This window comes from Monodon monoceros, unplaced genomic scaffold (genome assembly GCF_005190385.1).
Source record: "Monodon monoceros isolate NGI ecotype Baffin Bay Population unplaced genomic scaffold, NGI_Narwhal_1 Super_Scaffold_12, whole genome shotgun sequence".
Classification (NCBI taxonomy): Eukaryota; Metazoa; Chordata; class Mammalia; order Artiodactyla; family Monodontidae; genus Monodon; species Monodon monoceros.
In genome coordinates, this window is record NW_021703768.1 from 77,212,594 (window position 1) to 77,234,851 (window position 22,258).

Sequence of the window (22,258 nt, forward strand, 5' to 3'; positions counted from 1 at the left end):
CACCAGGGAATCCCTAAATTTCCTATTATTAAACCATCCTTACTTTAAAAAAAGAATCAGTTGCACTTGATTAGGATGTGTTTTCCATTGGGCTGCTGAACACTATTTGCTGATATTTTATTTAAGAATTTGGCATCAATGTTTACAAATGAGGTTAGTCTCCAGGGGCATTTTTTGTGCAATCTTTTTCAGATTTTGGAATCAATGTTGCACTGATTTGATTAAGATAATTTGGAAATTTCTCTTCTTTTTCTATGCTCTGTAACAGTTTAAAGAGCATTATAATTATCTATTCATTAAGGATTTGGTAGCTCTACTTCTGAAAGTGTCAGGGCCTGATGATTTGGTGGGAAAGGGATGGTGATGGGTTTTGAGCACAGCAGTCAAGGCCCTTGGCCATAATATGCTCTTTATTGTAGGTGACCTGAGAGGCACATTTTCATGTGAAACACTGGGGAATTAAACAATAGAATTTTTAAAGTTTTTTTTTACTCAAATGGTTAGATTCTTGTTTCTTTATAATTTTCTTATTTATTTCTAGTTTAAATGCAAGGTAGTTAGTTGCTTTTCCTGCTTTTTGGAATAATTTGAGAGTTTCTTTGTAGTCACATGTGTACTTAGTTGTAAATGCTCAGTGGGCACTGGGAAAGAATGAGTGTTTTCTGTTTGCAAGTTTGATTGTTTGGCATGTAAATGTATAAATAAACTATATTTGTCCTATCTTTTTATATATACTTATTTATATTTTACTTATTTGACCAGTAAGTCAAGAGAAGTCATTTAAAATCTGTAATACATTGTCTCTGTTAGTTTATCCTTGTAATTCTACAACTGCTCAATATATAAGGTAAAGTTTCAAAACTATTTTTCACTGTGTATTTTAGAAAGAATGATTTTTACCTATAAAATGATCATCTTTGTTCCTTTTTACGTATTTTGCCTTGAATAACATTTTATCTAATGATGTTGCTCTGCCTGCTTTCTTTTCCTTTGCTTTGGCCATGCTTAATTTGCCCATGCTTCATTGTTAACAATTCTGCTTTTGAGTGTACTTTCTATAAGTAGCCTGTATCTCGTATAAATAACCAATCGTGTGCTGTTGGTTGCCCACCCAACAATGAAATCCTTCCATTATTCACCTCTTTCTTTTCTAAGAGAACTTGGATTTTAAGTACCCACTCACCCCCACATGACCATCTCTTTCAGCAGTTGAGTTTGGCCAAAAGCAATCATGTAGTTTCATTCCCCTTGACAGCGATTACTTTTGACATGATTATGGGCTGCATAATCATGCATCTGTTTCCCAATCCAGTTCTTTTACCTAAAGAACTTCTTCAATGCTTCCAGCAATGTGGAAGGCGCTTTTACCCTAACTTCCAAACATGAGCTTGTTTTTTCCTATGTTTAAAATGCCATAAGTCATTTCACTTGGGATTTACTTGTGCTCCTGTCAGAATCCTACCTGGAAATTCCCGAGGCCTGATCTTAGACCACTCAGGTGTTTTCTTTGCAGAGTCCAATTGTGCATTTAAGCATTTATTCAATAGCATTTGGTGAGCATCTACCATTGGTCATCTAATGTGCGCTGAGGATACAGTGGTGATACAGGCTAGAGTGGCTTACATTGTAACTGGGGAGACAGAAAGTAAAGAAATAATCAAATTAACAAACTGATAAGCTAATTTCAATAGCATGTTTTTGTCACATCATCAGGTAATCTATTATCAGAAAGAATATTATAGACAGCAGAATGGAACACTCCCCTATTCTTTCCCTGAAGATAGTGCTATAACTGTTGAATCGTTCCTTTGAAAAAAATAATTTTCAAATGCAGACATGCTTTAGGCTCAAAGCTGGACTTTTATTCTGGGCTCCTTTAGGAATAAAGTATAATTAACGTAAGTGCTAGTGGTTTTGTTCACACACAAAAAATCTGCCTTTTGTACTTTCATTAGGTAATGCAGCTCTTAGGAAAGATAGAGGCTTCCAGTTGTGAGCAAATCTCAAATTTAAAGGTGGTCCAGGGGGATTATCACCAAGAAATGAACCTTTTGGAGTTCAAGTAAGTGAATGGAAGATTTTTAATTGTTTAATGCATTCCAAAGGGTTTTGCTTAATGAAAGCATTGGCATTAAATAAAATCCTATCCCAGGAATTTGAACCTGTCCAAGAATTAAAGCAACAAACTGATGCAGAGAATATTTTACACTAAAGTAATTTATACAACATTCTTAATTTTAAAATATATATATTAATTTGTCATTCTCTTTTTTTGTATAATATCTCAACTAAAATGATACTTTCTGATAGAGTATAATTTTAACTTATCAATTGTACATTAAAATGCCTCAATGTAAAGCACTATTGAACATACACTGATTCCACAAGATTATCAAATAATTTTTTAAAGACTTTGATTCACAAGCTTTTTTTTAATGATTTCTTCTAAGACCCTTTCCTTAGTTCTTTACAGTATCCCTATTTTAATACTGGTCTCTATCCCACATTACACCGAGTTTTCCCCTGTACAATGGAGAAAGCAACTAAGGAGACAAGATGCCACAAACACTCAGATTACTGGCCTCCTTATCCTCAAATCCTCCTTTCTTATTTAAATGACCACCATTTCCTGACACCATGGTTCAGGCAAAGGGAAATTCTAGGCACTTAGATGATACCACCTTACTGCTCCTTCTATTCTTGTTCTTTTCCTCTCTGTCCCACATCACTTGAGCTTAATGCCTTGGTCAAATCGTATTCTGAGTATACTCTTTCTCCATTTTTCCCCATCTCTACCATATTTCATTAAATCCAAGTGCCATTGACTATAAGATATACCATTACATTCTTGTACCTCTAAGACATGAAGCTAACAATTAAACCATAGCATGCTATCATTTTATGACACCTCCCAATTTCAGAGATGTTAAGTTAGGAAAAGCGTGTGTCTTAGAAATTGATGAACAACAGTAGTCATCACTATAACTCAGAGAAGTAGGTGTCTTGGGTAAACAGAAAATACCTACTTTCTTCATATTCTAAAAAAGCAGGTTCTTAAATTCTAGCACAATGAGGGTGCTCAGTAAATATCTGTGTCATGATTGATCTAATCCCTTTAGCTTAGAATTAAGATAGAGAAAAGTGTCCAAAGGAGAAATAGAATAGTAAACTGTTTCTAGAAGTATAATTTAAGAAGGGATTTTATTGGGGGAGGAAAGGGACTTATAATCTGGAGTGGAAGACTGGCTTAAAGGGATCAAGAATATTAACAAATAGAAAAGAGGGGAAAAGGAAATGTTTGAGATCTAGGGCTGACTGCTTCACTGCAGGTGCTGCATACTTTTTCCACCTGCAGTCCAGTGGGAAATCAGCTTACAGATGAATCATCTAAATAGTTAAATCTGCATCTGGACACTTTTGTAACAGTATAAACTGGAATCTTTCTCTCACTTGAAATAACGAAGTCTTAAAATTTCATTAGTATTACAGTAGGTAGTAGTGAACTTATAAACGAGATTTTTTTCCCCAGGCAAACACTTATAAGCTCTAGTAATTCAATTACACAATTGACTCTTTTAAATTAGAAAGTAATATGCATTCATCGTAACAAATAAAAGGCAAAGTTGAAAATAGAGGTCACCATTCAAGCTTCGTAATGTAACCAATGCTAACACCAGGGGTGTATCCTTCCTCACTTTCCCCCTCATTAATATAAATATGTAACAGAAAAGGGAGATTTTATGTATATACATATATAATATATATAACATACATTATATACAAAGAGAGAGCATGGGTTTTTAAAATAAATCCTACACACATTACTCAATAATTTGTGTTTTTCCAGGACATCTTGGATATCTCTCTCTAGATCAGTGAATATTTTTCTAGCATTATTTTTTACAGCTGCATAATATTTTAACTTACAGATATGTCATAATTAATTTACTCATTTATCTTATTGATGCATAGATTCTTTCCAGTTTATAGCTACCACAAACAAAAATTATTGTGTGCATATCTTTACATTTCCTTAGATATAGGTGCTTTTATTTCTATAGGCAAGATTCTTAGGTCAGAGTTTATGTTTTCATTAATTTTTATAAATTTCTTTCTAAAAATGTTGTAGCAATTTACTCACACCAGCAATGCATAAGAAGACCTTTCTGTACATTCTCATCCACGATGGATATTCTTCTTAATATTTGCCAATTAAAGGATAAAAAATAGGATCTCTTGTTTTCATTTGCATTCCCTTCACCCTTTGAATTTCCTTTTCTGTGAATTGCCCATTCTTACCATTTATCTTCATCACTTTCTTATCAATTGGTAGGATTCCTTCACATTAGGGATATTAACCCTTTGACTGAGCTATGTATTGCAAAGTATTTTGCTCAAAGAGAAAAGTAAGGCAGGTAGGCCTCTTTTTTTTTCTTCTTCTTTTCAATCAGAGGACTTCTCAAAGCAAAGTGGATGCGGTATATAGAATTTGCTTTACTTTTTTAAGAAACAACTGTTTCTGAACAAAGGGATTAAACGCTTTTGATAACATTAAGGTGTAAGTTTAACTGAGCAATTTTCCCATTTAGAAACTTTAACAAATTCAAGTTTAATGGTCAACTGAACATATTTTATATTGAACTTAAAAGCCACAATACTGTCTTGGGGTTTTCTAGTGAATCTTTGGGACTTTGGCACTGATCACTAGACTTGACAAAGGAAATGCACAGGCTGGGCATCTGGACCCCTGCACTGAGCCTTCTCTTTCCAGAAGGGCCTTAGTCAGATGTTCAGCTAAGTAATGTCCTAAGCTGACAACTGAGTGCTTATAGAGCAACAGTCTCAGCCATCATGAACTACGGCTGTCTTTCAGCAAGGGGTGGGCAGGTCAGCACTGACCAGTCACTCCCTGGATAGCTCTTGTTGCTGACGCTGTTCAGTTGATAGTGATTTATAAGAAAAAGCATTTGGTGAATGAAGCAAATGTATAGAGTCAAACCTTACCACACAGCTTTGAAAATGCTACCACAGTAGAAAGTGGACCAGAGCAAGGACCTGTCTCATTTATCTTTGTATCCTTCACACCCAGCACATTCAGACACAAATAGAAGCCAGTGAATGAATGTATGTTTAGAGCACCTATAATATGTAAGCTGTGTTTTGGAATATCCAAAGGCATAATCATGGCCATATACAGTGGGGGAGAAAACACATAAATAAGTGACAAGCTCATAACAGGTAAAGTAAAAGTTGAGATGGTGTTAAATGAGATATATCAGTAGGCAGAAATAATAAATATTCATTGCCATTTTTAAATGCCTACTGATCCCCAAGTGCTCAAGATGTGCAGGTACACCCAGCTCTGCAGTCTGGGTCTTATCTTTAAAAACAAGGAAACTTATAGTCATGGAAATTAAACAATTTACCCAAAGTCACATAGCTAGAAAGTCTCTGACTCCAAATCTCAGGTTATGTTTGTCAGTTTGTGATGTCTCCATCTCATAATTCCACCTACTGTAGTAAACTAACTGTGCTACAGAAATTTAGGGAAGGGAGAAATCACATGTGCTCAAAACTATGATGGTATGAGGCTATAAAGGTACTGATATTTAAACTCAAGTACAATTTAGAATGAACAATTAACAAAAGTCTTTGTATCAGAGTGGAGTCGGAATTGCTTTTTAATTAGTCTCACTAATTAGAAATCACAGAACATTGAGAAGAAATTAATTTAAGATATATTGGTATAAACTTAGTAGAAAAAAAAAGTTTCTTGAAATTTATTTCTTGCTTCTGACATGAAACTAAGACTCTTAAGCTCAATTTCTAAAGAAGCAATAGTACCAAGTCTAAAGCCCTTTTTCAGATATGATTACAAAAAATGAAAACATCTTCTGTGTTTACAGCCCATCAAAGAGCACTAAATCTTTTTATATTCCCATTTGGTTAGAGCCACCATCTGAATTCTTGAGAGCCTGGTAATAGTAACACTTTCCAAGAATTCAAAATGTTCACATCTTCTAAAAAAGTTCATGCAACAGATTGTTGAATGCAAGAAAACTGGGTTTGAGACATAAGTGAACTGGTAAAACTAGCCCAGGATGGAGCTATGTCCTCATTTATGTATGTCATCCAGAACCAGGGAGGTCACTGGAATATTTGTTCCAAGCCCCATACTCTGCCCTCACCATTCACTCTCGCCACAGCTCTCTACCCTGGGCTCCGGTTATGTCTATAGAGCCCCGTTAAATTTTCTTTTAGTTTTCTGTAACTTTCTCCCTTATAATTGAACTTGGTGTACATTTTAACCTGATTCTATTAGTATGAAAATTTTTTTAAAAAACCAGCCTTTATCTCACGTTTATCCTAGTGAGGTCTCTGGTTATAATTTAAAAGTCTGACTTGTGTTTTGAGGAAAAAGGACAGAAAAAACTATCTATCAATCTATCTACCTATCCATCTATCTACCTAGCTACCTATCTGTATCTAACTATATCTGACTGAAGTGCTCCCATAACCACTTGTATAGGAGATTTGGGAACTAAAATGTGAGCGTCATACTAGATAAATTCATCCTATTGAGATTTTAACTGTATGTTAAAATTAACATACAGTTAACACAATAACTGTATGTTATAATTAACAGAAAAATCATTCTTACATAGTAAATCATGTCCACTATGTTAGGAAAAAGTATAAAGAGAGACAAAGATTTACATAAACCTCTGTTTTTATCCTTTATACCTTTCAAGGAGAATGCTTTTCAAATAATGCTTTCATATTTTAATAAACTACCAGCAGACAGAATCTGACTTGATTGTTATCAGCAAAGTGAGTCTCCAATTGCAGGCAAAACCTTGTAATAAGGATCATAAGAAGTAATTCAGTCTTTATGGTTTATTTTAATTTCAGAGTTTCAATTACTGCCATGTCCTTCTAGAGACATTACCTGGGTACATTTAATGGTTCCTTGATTTTCAGAGGGATTTTAATATTTTGTCAGTGATGAGAGTAAATGCTCTCATTTATTTACACAGTGAAGGTGAGCACTGAAGGACGGATTCTTGATTGTAAAGCCACCTCTTAGTGATCTGGAGATTTACTGTCCCCCTTAACCATCACTATTAATTAATTCTTCCACCAGAGACCAGGGAAGATGAAAATCAAAGATTATGTCTCTAAATAGCTTGACAAGTCTATGATTTGTTATTTGTGAACGGCCCTAATAAAAGGTATTCAATGAAAAATAATAAATCATTTATTCAACCTCTACTTAACTGAGCACTTTCTATATTCCAGGCATTCGTCACAGCCATGAACAAAGCAAAATCCTTGCTTTCATGTGCTAGTGGAGAAGATATATATGTAATATATATCACATGATGATGAGCATTTTGGAGAAAAATAAAGAAGGGTAAAGGAATAGGGAGTGTCAGGTTGGACAAAGTTTGTTTTGTTTTTTTTTTTAATGTTGTCAAAAACAAGAAAAGCTTCTGTGATAAGGTGGTGCTTGACTATAAATCTGAATGAAATTAGGGCAGGAGCCATTGTATATTCCAAAGAAGAATGTTCCAGATAGAGGTAACAGTTGGCTAAAAAGAGGTTGTCCACCTATCAGCTGGGGGCTTATTTGTCTGAGATCCAACACCTGTTGTTAGCCAGCAGCACAAGTGTTTAAAAGTCATGATTAGACTAAGAACCGGAAGAGTAACCAACTTCATCTTCTTCAATGTTGAGATACTCACCTGCCTCAGGTACGCCTTCTAGGTGAAAAATGAAGATCGGAATTTAACTATCATACTGCAACAAATATAAGTATTGGAAAAGTAACTACCTTTCCATTCCTTGATTTCATCATCCAAATCCGAGTTTCTCAACCTTGGCACTATTAGCATTTTGGCTGGATAATTCTTAGCTGTGGAGCTGCCCTGTGCACTGTAGGATGTTTAGCAGCATCCTGGCCTCTACCCACCACAGGTCAGTAGCACCTCCTATTTGTGACAACCAAAAATGTCTGCAGACACTGCAGAGTGACCCAGAGTCTAAATAAAAATGCAAGTGGCCTCACATAACTTGTCTTTTCCAACTATTAGTCCAAACACTTTTTCAGGAGAGCTAAAGAAGTGTATCCATGCAGTGTATGTCCAGCATGCCTTAGGCAATTTCCAGTGATAAATATCACAAGTTAAATTAGCTGCATGTAACTTTTCCTGATCATTAGAATAAATTATTTCAAGTCACCCCACATTGTAAGGGAGTCCTGAATATTTTCAACAACAAACAACATGCGTTGTTCCTGCCAATCTAATATTTAGCCTAGTCTAAAAGGGAGTCTGAAATTAACTTCTTACCAAGAGCAAGTCCCAAGCAGAAAACATACACACAAACTACTTGCCAGTCCCCCTCCCACCTCTTCTCAATCCCGTATTTCTCAGTCATTTCAGATGAGGATTCCCCTCTCACACTCTCAACCTCTCCACAGTGAATTTTCAAATTGCTGATACATGATTCCAATCATTTTAACCTCTGTAATACCATCTACCTCTGTTGTTGAGAATTCTTCGTTCTCTGTTATTTAACACTCCTAGGGTGCATCAACTTGATGCCAGCGATTCCTTCCTGCACACCTCTTGTTATTTCTGATTTTGCCTCACATGAGTAACTCAGCAACTCTTTAAGTCCTCCCAACACCCCCAAAAGAATCCACTCACAGAGATCCATTGGTGACCATGGGGACTTTACTGAAGATTTTGCCTAAAGCAGAGATGACGGCCGAGAAGTGTCTCCCTTGGACCCTCTGCTTCCCTAGATTCCTTTTAGGGCTCTCTTCTTTCTCCCCTCCCCGCTTCTCCCTCTGACTGTTCTCTCCTTTACTAGACAACGCAAGTCCTCTCTGGCCTAGCTCCTCCCCAACCTCATAGTGGCCCTTGTAGAGCAAAGATTCGGCAAACTACCGCCCTTAGCCAGTCTTCCCGTAGCTAAGAATGGTTTTTACATTTTCTAATCATTTTTTAAAGAAAAGAAAATTATACCTCATGACATGTGAATATTATATGAAATTTAAATTTCAGTGTACATAAAGTTTGATCAGACCACAGCCACGCTCATTGTTTCTTTATAAACAAACCAGGCTAATTTGTGTCATCTGTGGCTGCTTTCCCGCTGCACTGGCAGCGGAGGGGTTTGCAAAAGAGACTATATGGCCTGAAAAGCCTCAACTATTTACTATCTAACCCTTACGGAAAAAGCGTGCTAACCTCTACCATAGAGTAACACCATGCTAAGTGACTTGTCGAAGTAATTTTTCTGCACACACTCACTGCGCCCTGGGCCCCGAAAGGAAGCCTGCGTGGATGACACAGGCCTTTCTGCGTGCGCGTGCTCCTGCCACTGTGTGGACTTGCATTTGGGGCTGTGCAGATGGGTGTCGTCAGCAGGTGGGCTGAACGCAAGCTTGGGGCAGGGACACAGCATGTGCTCCCTCATCCCCCCATCACCCCATAAGTGCTTGCTGGGCACATGGACCCTTATCCGAAAAAACTGCAGACTTTTCAATAAATTTTGGCTTTAGGTTTAAATTTACTTATTAAAATAGAACAAACCACTTTTCCCCCTAGATTTAATGCCCTTTCAACAAGCCTATATAAGGAAATGGAGAACCATCAAAAATGGACAGAAAACCAGTCCATCCGATGTGAACAAGCCCACCTCAGCCATGTAAATCAGTGTCTGAAGCTCCTGCAGGAGAAACTGGTAAGGGGTTGGGCTGCTCATGAAGTTACCAGCCGCACGGCCACTGTCTAGATGAGAGCCACGAGTCAGTTTCGAAAGCCACACTTAAAAATTCACAGTGACCCTCCCTGCACCAGTCGCTGATTTCTTAGCACTGGAATAGGAATCCAGAGGCCTGTCTTCTGGTCCTGTTTGCTACTCCCCAGCTCTGTGAACCCACACTTCTCAGAACGGGCTCTGCCTGTACCAGAATAACCCAAAGAGAGTTTTTAAAAGTACAGATTCCTGGTCCCAACCCAGAGCTGAAGCATCAGACCCTCCAGGGCCTTCCCTGGGAATCTGTGCTCCCGGACAAGCCCCCTGGGTGATGCTTAGATACAATAAAGCCTGAAAACGGCCTTAAACATGTCGTTTTACCTCTCCGGAGATCCACTGGTAGATCAAAGGTTTATCAAAACTCCTTTTCCAGGTCAGACCTTGTAGAGACACCCCCACGCTTTGGGGTGAGGTGACCGGGACATACAGGAGACCTGTCGCAGGCTCCCTTCTCCCACGCCAGCCAGCACGGCCAGCACGCTGCTGAGCCCTGATGGCAGGGCAGCACAGGGCCATGAGTCTCACCGGTGGCTGCCAGTCTTGAAGATGATTCAGATGTTTCTGGAACTTCAGTAGAGGGGCTTTAGGCAGCCAGTAAACGACGCTCCAGTTACCCCACCTGAGTTTGTTCAAACTGATAGAAGCCAGGAGTCCAAGAGAGGGAGGTAAACGTTACAGCTTTCTCACTGACAGGCTGTTGAAGTATGTGTGGTCAGATCTGCAGCCAAGTGGGCCTGTTGGTCTCGCTCCGGATTTGGGCAGACTCCTCCACCAGTTCTAGGCAGACCTAGGTGACCACAGGGTCATCTGCAGGCAGAAGCCGCCCATCACAAGGAAGAGAGAGACCGGAATCCACCCTTTCTTCAGGCAGGTGGGACCAAAGAGGATCAAAGGGGCCAAGTCAGTCTCAGGCCCTGCTGGTAAATTGCCTGCATTTACATTTGCCAGGAGGAGCAAAGAAGCTAATTAGCGTCAGGCCGCCTCTACAGCCCCCAAGCTGCTGCCCATCAGAATCACCCGGGGAGCTTTTAAATGCCATCAATTCCCGGGCTCCATCGCAGACCAATTAAATCAGAATTGTGGAGGTGGGGAGGTGCTGGTAGGGGAGTTATGGGCCAGGTGATTCTGATAGACAGCAGGGTTAAGAGAAGCACTTCTACCTGAAGCCTGTCCACGTAGAGATAGGCAGCTTGAGGGAATAAGGACGTCTAACACACAAGCACGTCCAAGGAGCTCTGGTCAAGCAGTATCTAAAACGCCTTCCTTGGCTACACTTCTTTAAACGCTAAAATTCCAAATCCTCAGGCATTTCATAAAGACCACAGCCCTTTCTTTTCTCCCATAGCATGTAGAATTCCAGAAACTACAAATGAACAAGGCCAAACAAAGGCCAAACTTCCGCTTGTGAATAGCTTTAGATACAAGGGAACTTGGTTTGAATTCTCATGTTTAGCACAGAAATCCAAACTTGTTAAAAAGCATTCTCTAAGCTTAAAGTCAAATCCACAAAGGAGTTCTGAAGCTTTATCACATGATATCTTTTGTAGGATATGTCTGAAAAAAAAACGGAAGAAAAATTACTGAAGCTTTCAAGCAAATTAGAGAATTTCATTAACAGGCAGAAACAGGAAGCAGATCTAAACAAAGTAAAGCACATAGAAAATAAACTGTCCAAAAAGATGAACCAACTGGAAAAGCACATCTGGGGTGAATTAGAGAAAATGCAGAATGAATATCAATCAGGTGAGCAGATACCTTTGATTAAGTAAAGAACGTCAGTCAGTCCTTTCCTATCCAGTCCCTCAGGGTTTTCTACTTTGAGCTAATGGCCAGGGAGCAAACTTGTCATTAGCGAAGTGACATCCTTTGTATTTAATCCAGCTTTCCTAAATATCCCATAGAATGTCAGCATACCACCAGAAGGTGGGTGAATATGTAGATTCCCTTTCTCATTCACACTTGGCAGTGTCACAGGCTTGCCATTGCTGTGAATTTCTTTTTTTTTTTTAACCAAGATCATAGAATCATAAAACTGTTAGACTTGGAAAGTCCTTGGAGATCATCAAGACCTGATTTGTGGGTATATCATGAAATTAGGAGCCTAAATCAAATGTCCCTCATTGAACTGCAGGTAATGAGCCTGGATAGTTGTCAAACTGGAGACCTGACCTTTAGAAGTAAGAAAGAGAGATGAAGAAAGTCCAGTATAATGACTGCTTTTCTTCTTAAATAGGCTAATGGCAGCAGTGTCAAGCTGAGCTAACATCAAAGAGGATTAATTTGAAAGGCTCATCTAATTTGTCAAAGGGAAGGACGGGGGTTGGAGAGGGTGGGGGGACAGGTGCTGTGAAGCAACCATCTGTTCCGAGCCACAATTCTGAGAGAATTACCACGAATCAGAAGGTTCCTTTATGAGAGGCAGCCCCAACTCATTCTCTGTCCTCTAGATCTCAGAAAAATTCATGGAAATGGTCCTGTATGGAGATGCCTTGGAGGTGTCTTAGAAAGATATGGTCTCAATCTGCCAGATGTTCCAAGCATATAAGGAACATTTCCTGCCTAGAAATCAGACCCTCGCCACCCTTCCCCACCAACTTCCACCACCAAATCAAAAGAATGAATTATCTGGCCAGGAATCCTGCCCCAATTGACCATTTTTTCAGGGCCCTGCTTGTTACTTAGCTACCAGAAGTTGAATTTACTCATTCTAGTACAACTCCAGGATGAACTGAAGATCAATTTGCAATCTACATGTTTCTGCGTTTTACTAAGTGTGAGTTTAGCAAATGAGGACTCCCAACTAATGGTTTGCTCTTTTATGCCTTTAATAAAAATGTGTTGAGAAATGACTCTGTGAAACCCTCCAGTGAATAAGATATGGGCTGTACCCTACGAAGCTTGAGGTCTGGTAGGCTGTGGTCATGAGTGGCTAGACTTGCATAAGAGAGATACAAAGTGCTGGGGCCAGGGGCAGGGGAGCAGCCGGCGAGGGACCACATTCCTTAGGTCCTTCAAACAGGTTGCTTTCAGAGAAGGTTTAAAATCTCATCTGTGGCCTTTATCTTCAATCTGGTAAGAAGAATAAAAAAAGAGATCATCCAAATTTCTTGTCAAAGTGTATAGAAAGAAGGTATTTTAAATTTCTCTCTTGAAATATAGAATTATTTCATTATGCAATATATTGGGATGGAGGGGAAGGACAGGAATTGAATTTTCACAATGAAGCCAGATATAAATTGAAACACTGTTGCTAATGCATCTTCATGACATACAAGAAATAAATTATTGTACATTTTTAGACTGGTCTTAATGGAATTTAATATGCTTTGAATTAAACAATGATCAATTATGGCAGGACTGCTGATTAGCAAATTTTGTTAAAACGTTTAAAAGTTCCAATGCATTGTTTAGTTTCAGTATACCTATTTTCATATCCTCTTCTAGGATTTAAATCGATTCACGACTCTCTCAACTCCCTCCAACGAATACAGAAAACAAAGATGGATTTAGAGAAATATAAAGTACAGAAGGACCTAAAGAAATTGCAGCGTTAAAATAGTGGAACTCCAGGAAGTATAAACTGCCCAGTCATCTTCCTTTTCACCAGCCAGTGGAGTGGTTTGTTGGCAAAAGTTGGGAAGAAGAAAGCGAAAATCTCTGGGATTCTATTTCTTACCACCTTTTTAAGGAGATGAATGCACCAGGAAACCCAATAAAGCAAAGAAGCTTTATTATGTCTTCATTAATTTATTAGTGAAAAAATTAAGGAATTTCTTTCCATACATGCGTTTTATATTTTTATTTGCCCACAAATCTGAATGCTGTACATAAACGAGTGAAGTAGGCCTGGTGTAATATATTAAAGAATGGCGGAAACTGTGGAAAATTGGAGACCACTTACCTAAAAATAATAGCAACTATGCAGTTCCAGTCCATTATTTACATGCATAAAATTCATTATTGCCAAAAATTTTAGTTTTCAAAAGAAACCAGAAATCTGATTTTATATGAAACCATTTATAAGCATTAGCAACTAGTGCAAAATAGTTCTTAAACTGTGAGGGAATGTCTGTAGGGCAGATACAGTCAAATGAACTGTCAGACTGCAACTTCTGATCCAGAGGTTTTAGTTTTCTAACAATTCCAATATTTATAGCAAGTCTAACTTATGCATATTTAAAATATTGATTCATTGTACTCAATATGTATCAGAATTATGAGCAAGTAAGAGTTAACGATGTAAAATAAAAGAATACAACAGTTTCCATGAAAAACATCCAATATAATTTAATCTTGGTGCTAAATTCAGAAGCACTTCAAAAACACTAATTAGTTTCCCATAAAATTAAAATATATCTAACTTTTGTAGATATAAATGTTAAATTGAGAGCCTGGTATTGGGCAGTAAAATCATGAAAAATAAAAACAAACTATTCATGTCTTGCACTTTGTAGAGAAATGTGTACTCTCTTATATTATTGGAGAGTCTACAAATTGGTACAATAATTTAAAGGGCAATTTGGAAACATCTATTAACATTTTAAAATGTATATAACCTTTGACCCTGGAATTCTACTGCTAGAAATATATATTGCAGGGGGGAAAAGAATTCCAAAATGTGGAAAGATATATGAACAAGGATGCTCATTATAACACCATTTCTTATAGTAAAAAAACTGAAAACTACTGAATTAAAAGGAACTGATTGACTAGATTAATGATATCACCAACAAAAAATGCTATCCAACACTTAAAAAGAACACAGAAAGATATCCAAGATATGCTGTTAAGAGAATAAAGCAAGTTGCAAAGCTAAATGGATGTGATCCCACCTGTGTCAAAAATATTTTAAAATAAGTTAAAATACATACTACAGTATGCAAAAAAAAAGTAAGACTTTACAACAGACTAACAGTGACTGAATTATGAAGAATTTTGTTTTCTACATTAAGCAATTATTAATGCTTTTATATTATTACAATATAATATGTTTCCAGTAAAAATATGTTTTAAAAAACAACCACAACAACAAATATACTACGGGGCTCAAAGAGTAACTCTTTATAATAAACCAAATAAGTGGTTGCAGGAAGGGTTAAATTAGAAGTTCACACAGATCAAGAGCCAAGTCATCTCACTCAGACCCACATTTTATTCTACCCATTTAGCAACAAAAGCTGTGATGATATACCATAGATAGGAAAAAAAAAGATGTTGATGCATTTTTTTTCCTTGTAAGCAAAAATGCTCTAACTCGTAATTCAAATAATAGTGCAAGATCAAGGCAAAAGCTTTCCTAGAATGGTTATTTTGTATTGGTGTTGACAGGGTAAAACCATGTAGAACTGAATGTAATGCAAGCGAGCAGGGGCTCAAAGGATCCTCTGCTAGAATTCTCTTGCTTGGGATCCCAAGTTGGGGTGTTCAGAGGTTTGCAGACTCTAGATGGCCTGAGAACTATGCCTAGTGAGAAGGTGGAGACACATTCTGTAGCGCCTAAAGCCTATACAGTCTTAATTTGTTGCTGATATCCTGTCCTGATGAGTGGGCACAGTAGTATGTAGGAATATTCCTGGAAGCCATTGCTACCTCAGGACAGCAGCAACTTAACTCCAAACAGAAGCGACTGTGAACAACATATTAATCTATATAACCCTCTAACCCAAATGTATCCCCTACTGAACTTCCCTTTAGTTGGATCCAAAGATGTCCACCGCCACTCCAGGGTCAACTGACATCAGCAGAAGAGGGAGTGGAGAGTGGTCTTAATCAATGGACTTACTGAAGTTAAAATACAAATTTTACAACACGTAAAGCTCATGTAAGTGAGGGACCCTGGAACTCAAGAGCCATCATTTCACAGTAAATTCACCTCTGCTTGGAGGACCAGCTGAGCACTGGGTTTCCCTCTTTTTACATTTATTTTGCCACAGATCCAAAAAGATGATAAAAATGAACAATTCCCCTTGAGAAGCTCAATATACATCGCGCTTTTTCAAACACCAATACTTAATCCTCTGGGAAATGTGAGACTTCTGTCCCCACAAATACAGGAGAATGTCTGAGCATGTTCAAAGTATTTTGCTTCCCTATTGAAGATGAAGGACAAATCCCTCACCTTATGTTACCCAGGTAACTTCCTTCTTGGCCCCATTGTGAGGTGGATGTGCTCACCACCTGTGAGCCAGGACCACAATAAGGCTCAAGGTCAAAGAAATAGCATTCCCAGAGTGCTCTGGACACGATCAGCTCTCCCCTTTTCTGCAGAAACTCACGAAACATCATCTCACTTCTATGGTGTCACCAATAATATCAGCAAGTAGCATCCAAAAACACCAAGAAGGAAAAACTTGATCTATAATATACATGTTTTTACCTTATAAATGGGGCCTCTGAACTTTTTTGAGATATTACTTTTTATATTTTCATTCATTCACGTACTAGGCACTGGGGATACAACACAGAACAAAATAATCATGGACCCTGCCCTTAGGGAACTTATAGTCTAGTGGAAAAGACCAACAATCAAACTTGCAAATACTTGGGCAAGTAAAGGGTGTGATGGGAGCACGTGGGAGAGGCATTCAGCATAAACATGGGCAATCAGGCACAGGGGTCTTCCAGAAGAAGGGGTATCTAAATCGAGACCTCTAAAGTATAAAGAGACGTTAGCTGAGGGTAAGGGGCTTGATTGGTAAAGGTCGGGGCTCAGGCAGATGGTGCAGCCTGAGCAAAGGCCTGGAGACCAAAAGAATGGGGCCCATGCCAGGAGCTGAAGAAGTTCAACATGGTCAGAACCTAAAGCGTGTATGGCTGGAGGTGGGTCAGCAGGAAAGAGAACACTGGAGACTTTAGGGGAGTGGGGTATCTGATCACAAAGAGCTGTGTTAACTCGTGTTGAGGAACTTGGGCCTGCAACAAAAAGAATAAAATACCTAGGAAGAAACATACCTAGGGAGACAAAAGACCTGTATGCAGAAAACTATAAGACACTGATGAAAGGAAATTAAAGGTGATACAAATAGATGGAGAGATATACCATGTTCTTGGATTGGAAGAATCAACATTGTGAAAATGACTCTACTACCCAAAGCAATCTACAGATTCAATGCAATCCCTATCAAATTACCAATGGCATTTTCCACAGAACTAGGACAAAAAATTTCACAATTTGTATGGAAACACAAAAGACCCCGAATAGCCAAAGCAATCTTGAGAAAGAAAAACGGAGCTGGAGGAATCAGGCTCCCTGACTTCAGATTATACTACAAAGCTACAGTAATCAAGACAGTATGGTACTGCCACAAAAACAGAAATATAGATCAATGGAACAGGATAGAAAGCCCAGAGATAAACCCATGCACATATGGTCACCTTATCTTTGATAAAGAAGGCGAGAATATACAATGGAGAAAAGACAGCCTCTTCAATAAGTGGTGCTGGGAAAACTGGACAGCTACGTGTAAAAGAATGAAATTAGAACACTCCATAAAGGGCATTTTGTAAATTAAAATAAAATATGAAAATGTGCTTTCATGTCTTAAAATCTGAAATTCTGAAATTATACCTGATATCGATACTATAAAGAAAACAAAACAGCCATTTCTTTTTTTTTTTATTTAAGGAAGTTCATCTTTTCATCATGATTGAAGGAACTGCATGATCAGTTAAATATTGTCAGCATTATTTTCCAAAATTTTTCATTAATGTTTTACATGCAACCTTACACCTGAGTGTTTTGAATTACATAAACATATCCATTAGCAGTCTAAGATTCACCTAACATTTATATTATGCTTCTTCAACAGAATCCAAGATGAACCACTAGTAAAACAGATTATAAGATTATCTGGATTTTAGATGAGTTGGTCTGCTGAACTCTAGAATTCACAGAAGGAATTAAATCTTTGAATTTGTTCTTTAACAAATACAATTCTGCATTGTGCTAATCTCCTTTTGCATATTATTTAGCAAATGGCTATTAAGGCTTTATTGTAAGGGATTACCAAAAAACAGTCCAATGGTGAACCATGCAAGATAGAGAAAATAATGATTTACAAATAACTAATGAACAACTAAGGGAACCATGGTTTTTCCTTTCATTATAGACTTCTCAAAATCAAAGATATTTTTCAAATTAAAGTTATATTAAGAGTTTATGGAAAATTATACCCCTAGCTTAAGAACTTAAACATCTTTAGATTTAAAAAAGGAATGGATGATTATAACTATAGTTTTTTAAATGTTGCTTTGGGGAAAAGTCTTGATTCTTTGTTTCATTCTCTCTAATAGCTTTTTCTTTGCTTGCTTACTATAAAATAAAGCACTGTTATTGTGAGGACAATTTCTGATTCAGTTCCAGTGCTCTTGTATCTCCATGAGTTTTGGCATTGTTTACCAGCACCTGTGGGAAATTATACACAGGAAATGTTAGTATTTTCTTTATTAACAATACCTATATTTAGAGTCATAGAAGCCAAGTAAGCCAAAGGGCAGCAGGCAATATCAAACTACACAAGAAAAAGTGACTATGTGCAAACTTTCTGTCATTTTTCCTGAAATAAACTGTTCTAACAAAGCTAACATCAGAGATAAGCACAATTCACTCAAATGCTCAACAGTACAGGTGTCAACATTTTGATTGTTACCACCGCCAGCACTGCATAAAGTTAAAGGTTTTGTTTGGAGGCTTTGGTTTACAATACTGTCACCTTTAAACCCTTACCCCAAAAGACCATTTTATGCATAGAATTGTTCAAATGACATTGCTCTCCTTTAAAACCACAGCTTAGGATCAAGGCTTGGGTTCTAAGCTCTGTTAAGAACCTTTCCGTAAGTTTCATCAATTCCACAAACTAGAAGCTTTAATTTTAGTTTATCATTTGATTACTAAAACATTTTTTGGTTGTTCATTTTCAAACACTGTGAAGGATCTGAGATGTTGCTCTATCTGCAAGCTAACAAGTTAGCCTGTCACAGTTTCATGATGGGACACCTGGGTCAGAGACAAATGTCTTTATCATTCATGGTGTAGCAAACGACATGAGTATCAACATATTTGCATCTGTTCCCCTCCTAAGTCTCAAAGGGGTGACATGGATGGATGCATATAGTTTCCCACATACACAGTGGGTTGACAAAAGGGGACCCTTAGATTTAAGCCTAGGCGCCTAGGAGACTTGAATCTTTTATAATTGGCAGTAAACATGCCTATTCCTTGCTCTGGAGGGAGACACTTATCTCCATCTCCTAAGTCTGGGGGTGTTTAAAAAAGGCTTCTCATTAATTTTCATTGTGTTTTTAAAACTCTTGGCTGAAGTTATAAGAATTTTAACCCAATACATGTCATACAGACTCTACCTTTTTAAGAAGAATACACACACACACACACACACATACATTTAACCCTTGAACAACATGTGGATTAGGGATGAAGACCCTCTATATGCTCAAAAATCCACATATAACTTATAGTCAGCCACCCAAATAGGCAGTTCCTTGGTATCCATGGATTCAACTAATCAAGGATCGTGTAGTACTGTAGTATTTACTCTCGAAAAAAATCCAAGTGTAAGGGGACCCACACCATTTATTTAAACCTGCATTCTTCAAGAGTCAACTGTACATGTTTATATATTTAGAAACCAGACCCATCCCACGAGAAGTGGGGTAGAAACTGTCATATGAATTTTACAGAAAAGACAATAAGAAGTAAAATAATCTTTCCAAAGATAATATGAACATTCCATTAATTTCTGCTACTTCTAAACCTATCTTATCTATCTATTTGCCTCCACTGCAATGGTCATAAGAAATACTACAACCAGAACCCACAGCCTTCATCTATCTTTTCTTATGCTACATAGCACATCAGGAGAATATATTTCCTACAGGTTAAATCAGTGGTTCTCAACCAGGGGTGGTTACACCTCAGATATTATTTGGCAATGTCTAGAAGACATTTTCAGTTGTTATAAGCGGGGTGGAGGGAGGAGGACAATGGTACTGGCATCTAGTGGTTAGAGTGGTTAGGGATGCTATTAGACATCCTACAATGCACAGGATAGCAACCCTTAGCCCTCACCCAACAAAGGTCCAAGATGTATAACTTTAATAAAATCAATGCCTTACATCAATGAGCTCGTAGTCATTTTTGGCATGTAAGTGTCTCAGAAGGTACCAACGTGCTGTTGAAACAATAGATTTGGGATACCCAGGCTGATACACCACTCTCTCTAAAAGTCGCCGTGTCTCTCTGGGAAAAAGATATTTACTTTCAGTCCAAAGCATATAAATTAATATAAGATATTTCATATACTAGTCTCAAACACACATTATCTTTCTCATTCTTTTGCAGACAACGTGCTGATTACTTCATGAATTTTTTCATCCATGTAACGAAAAAGGTAGTAATAATGGTTAACATTTACTAAGTATTTATTGTGTGCTACGTAGTATGCCAAGTGTTTTACTCATATGGTCACATTTAACATTCACAACCTTATAAGGTAGGTTGCTGCTATTATTCTCATTTTACAAATAAGTAAATTAAGGCTCTTTCCAAATAGAATGGGAAAACGACCCTATTTCATGAGCACTTCTGACTACTCTGCTTCTAATCCCTCTTGAAGGTAGACAGAAAATAAATAATGCAAAGATAATACAGAGTGGAACAAGAAGAAATATTTAACATCTACACTAGAGGCTAAGTGTATAATATCAGGCTTTTAGTATATATTTTTAAGAACGTGTACAATATATGAACCTATGTAATAACAGGCTGATTTACAGTTGTGTTCTAATTTTTTCTTTCCAAATTTACTAACATCTATGGCTCCAAACACTTCTGTATGGGTAGAAACAACACAAATTGTGGTAACTTCAGAACTGCTGAATAGGAAGATTTTGTAGGTAGCAACTGGTTTGAAGTAGGAGCTAAAGAAGAACATGCCCTGAAGATGCTTTTACATAGGAATCACATAGTAAAGCACACTGCTTTTTCTTAGACGGTATGTTTATTTGAGCTGATTTTGGATGGTGATAAAAATTATGGGAGGTGCTAACAGAGATTACAGGCAATTGGGGGTTAAGGCTCTCTAAGTCATGTATACTGAGCTTCGGCAGAAAGAGTTCATTAGGAAGTTCACATTATAGCCTAAAACATTTCTTGGTGAAATTAGTCATATAAGAAGTGGCAAAAATAAATAAATATCAGTAAATGATGCTGGAATTGCTAATTAGTCATAGGTCTTATCTCTTCCTTCACTCCTATTTTGTGGTATTGATGTGACCTTTGCCACACATTTATATGTGTTAAGCTCTATGTCTACAATTCTTATTCTGTTTCAGTAATATATGCTCCTAAACCATTGTTTCACTTATGCTTTGTATTATGTGTGATATCCATTAGAGCTAAATATTCTCAGAATTTAAAAATATTCTTGCCTGTTTTTTCATCCATATGACTTTTAAGTAATTTTCTTCAAATTTATTTCTGACCTCATCTCTGCTTCCAATAAAAAGACTGTTAAAATTTAAATTTTATAACTTAAAATTTTTATATTTAAATCTGTGAAGCTTCTAGATTTTCTAGATATAAAAACCACATTATTTATAATATCTCTGCCTTTTTAATATTTATTACTTTTTTTCATAGCTTATTGCCTTGCAGGAATTTATGTCAATCTAGCCTTCAACTTGAGCCTTTTGGGTTTTGTTTGTTTCTAGAATCCACATTTACATTGTTGACTCATCCTAAAACAGTGAAGAGCAAAAATTCCAAGGCCTTCTTCACTCAAAATGCTGTCATGCAAATCTCTCATATTCTATATCTGGGTACCAAATCACTTTTTTTAAGTAAGACTTTATTTTCTTCCTTACTGGGTTACTAGAACCAGCCTTTCCAAAGTAGAAACATATATATGAATAACATCAAAGTTTGTTAAACTAATTCTAAACCTTTGTTCTGTAGAAGGATTAAAAGTGAAGAAACACTTTGAAGAAAAAAATGAACAAAGATTCTTCATACCTTGCTCCCATTTTGCGTTTGAATTGTAACAAAGCTTGTAAAAGGACAGCAAGCGGACAAAAGCAAAGTTTCAAGGCCTCAGTTGTAGCTTCTTGAACCAAGGATGGCCAGTGATCACTGGAAATACTAGCCTATAAAAATAAAATACAAATATTAAATCATTAAACATTTGACGCGTTTATTTTTAAAATAAATTTATTTATTTATTTTTGGCCGCACTGGGCCTTCGTTGCTGCATGCGGGTTTTCTCTAGTTGCAGTGAGCAGGGGCTACTCTTTGTTGCGGTGCATGGGCTTCTCATTGCGGTGGCTTCTCCTGTTGCGGAGCACAGGCTCAAGGCACACGGGCTTCAGTAGTTGTGGCACACAGACTCAGTAGTTGTGGCTCACAGGCTCAGTTGCT

General features: G+C 37.4%; 2 protein-coding genes across 7 annotated transcripts in view; one reads left to right on the plus strand and one right to left on the minus strand.

Moving 5' to 3' along the window:
* FAM81B (family with sequence similarity 81 member B) overlaps nucleotides 1–13,557 on the plus strand; it is a 49,387-nt gene extending 35,830 nt beyond the window's left edge. Inside the window, exons 7-10 of the mRNA XM_029218769.1 lie at nucleotides 1,956–2,062; nucleotides 9,618–9,753; nucleotides 11,376–11,571; nucleotides 13,273–13,557. Of these exons, the coding sequence (XP_029074602.1) occupies nucleotides 1,956–2,062; nucleotides 9,618–9,753; nucleotides 11,376–11,571; nucleotides 13,273–13,382 (549 nt within the window). The 3' untranslated portion in view covers nucleotides 13,383–13,557. The remainder of the gene's footprint in view (nucleotides 1–1,955; nucleotides 2,063–9,617; nucleotides 9,754–11,375; nucleotides 11,572–13,272) is intronic.
* Nucleotides 13,558–17,430: 3,873 nt separating this feature from the next.
* TTC37 (tetratricopeptide repeat domain 37) overlaps nucleotides 17,431–22,258 on the minus strand; it is an 85,874-nt gene continuing 81,046 nt past the window's right edge. For all 6 annotated transcript variants that reach the window (XM_029218089.1, XM_029218085.1, XM_029218087.1 and 3 more), the window contains 3 exons: nucleotides 21,857–21,987; nucleotides 19,960–20,083; nucleotides 17,431–18,232 (listed from right to left, as the gene is read on the minus strand). In XM_029218089.1, the coding sequence (XP_029073922.1) occupies nucleotides 18,158–18,232; nucleotides 19,960–20,083; nucleotides 21,857–21,987 (330 nt within the window). In that variant the 3' untranslated portion in view covers nucleotides 17,431–18,157. The remainder of the gene's footprint in view (nucleotides 18,233–19,959; nucleotides 20,084–21,856; nucleotides 21,988–22,258) is intronic.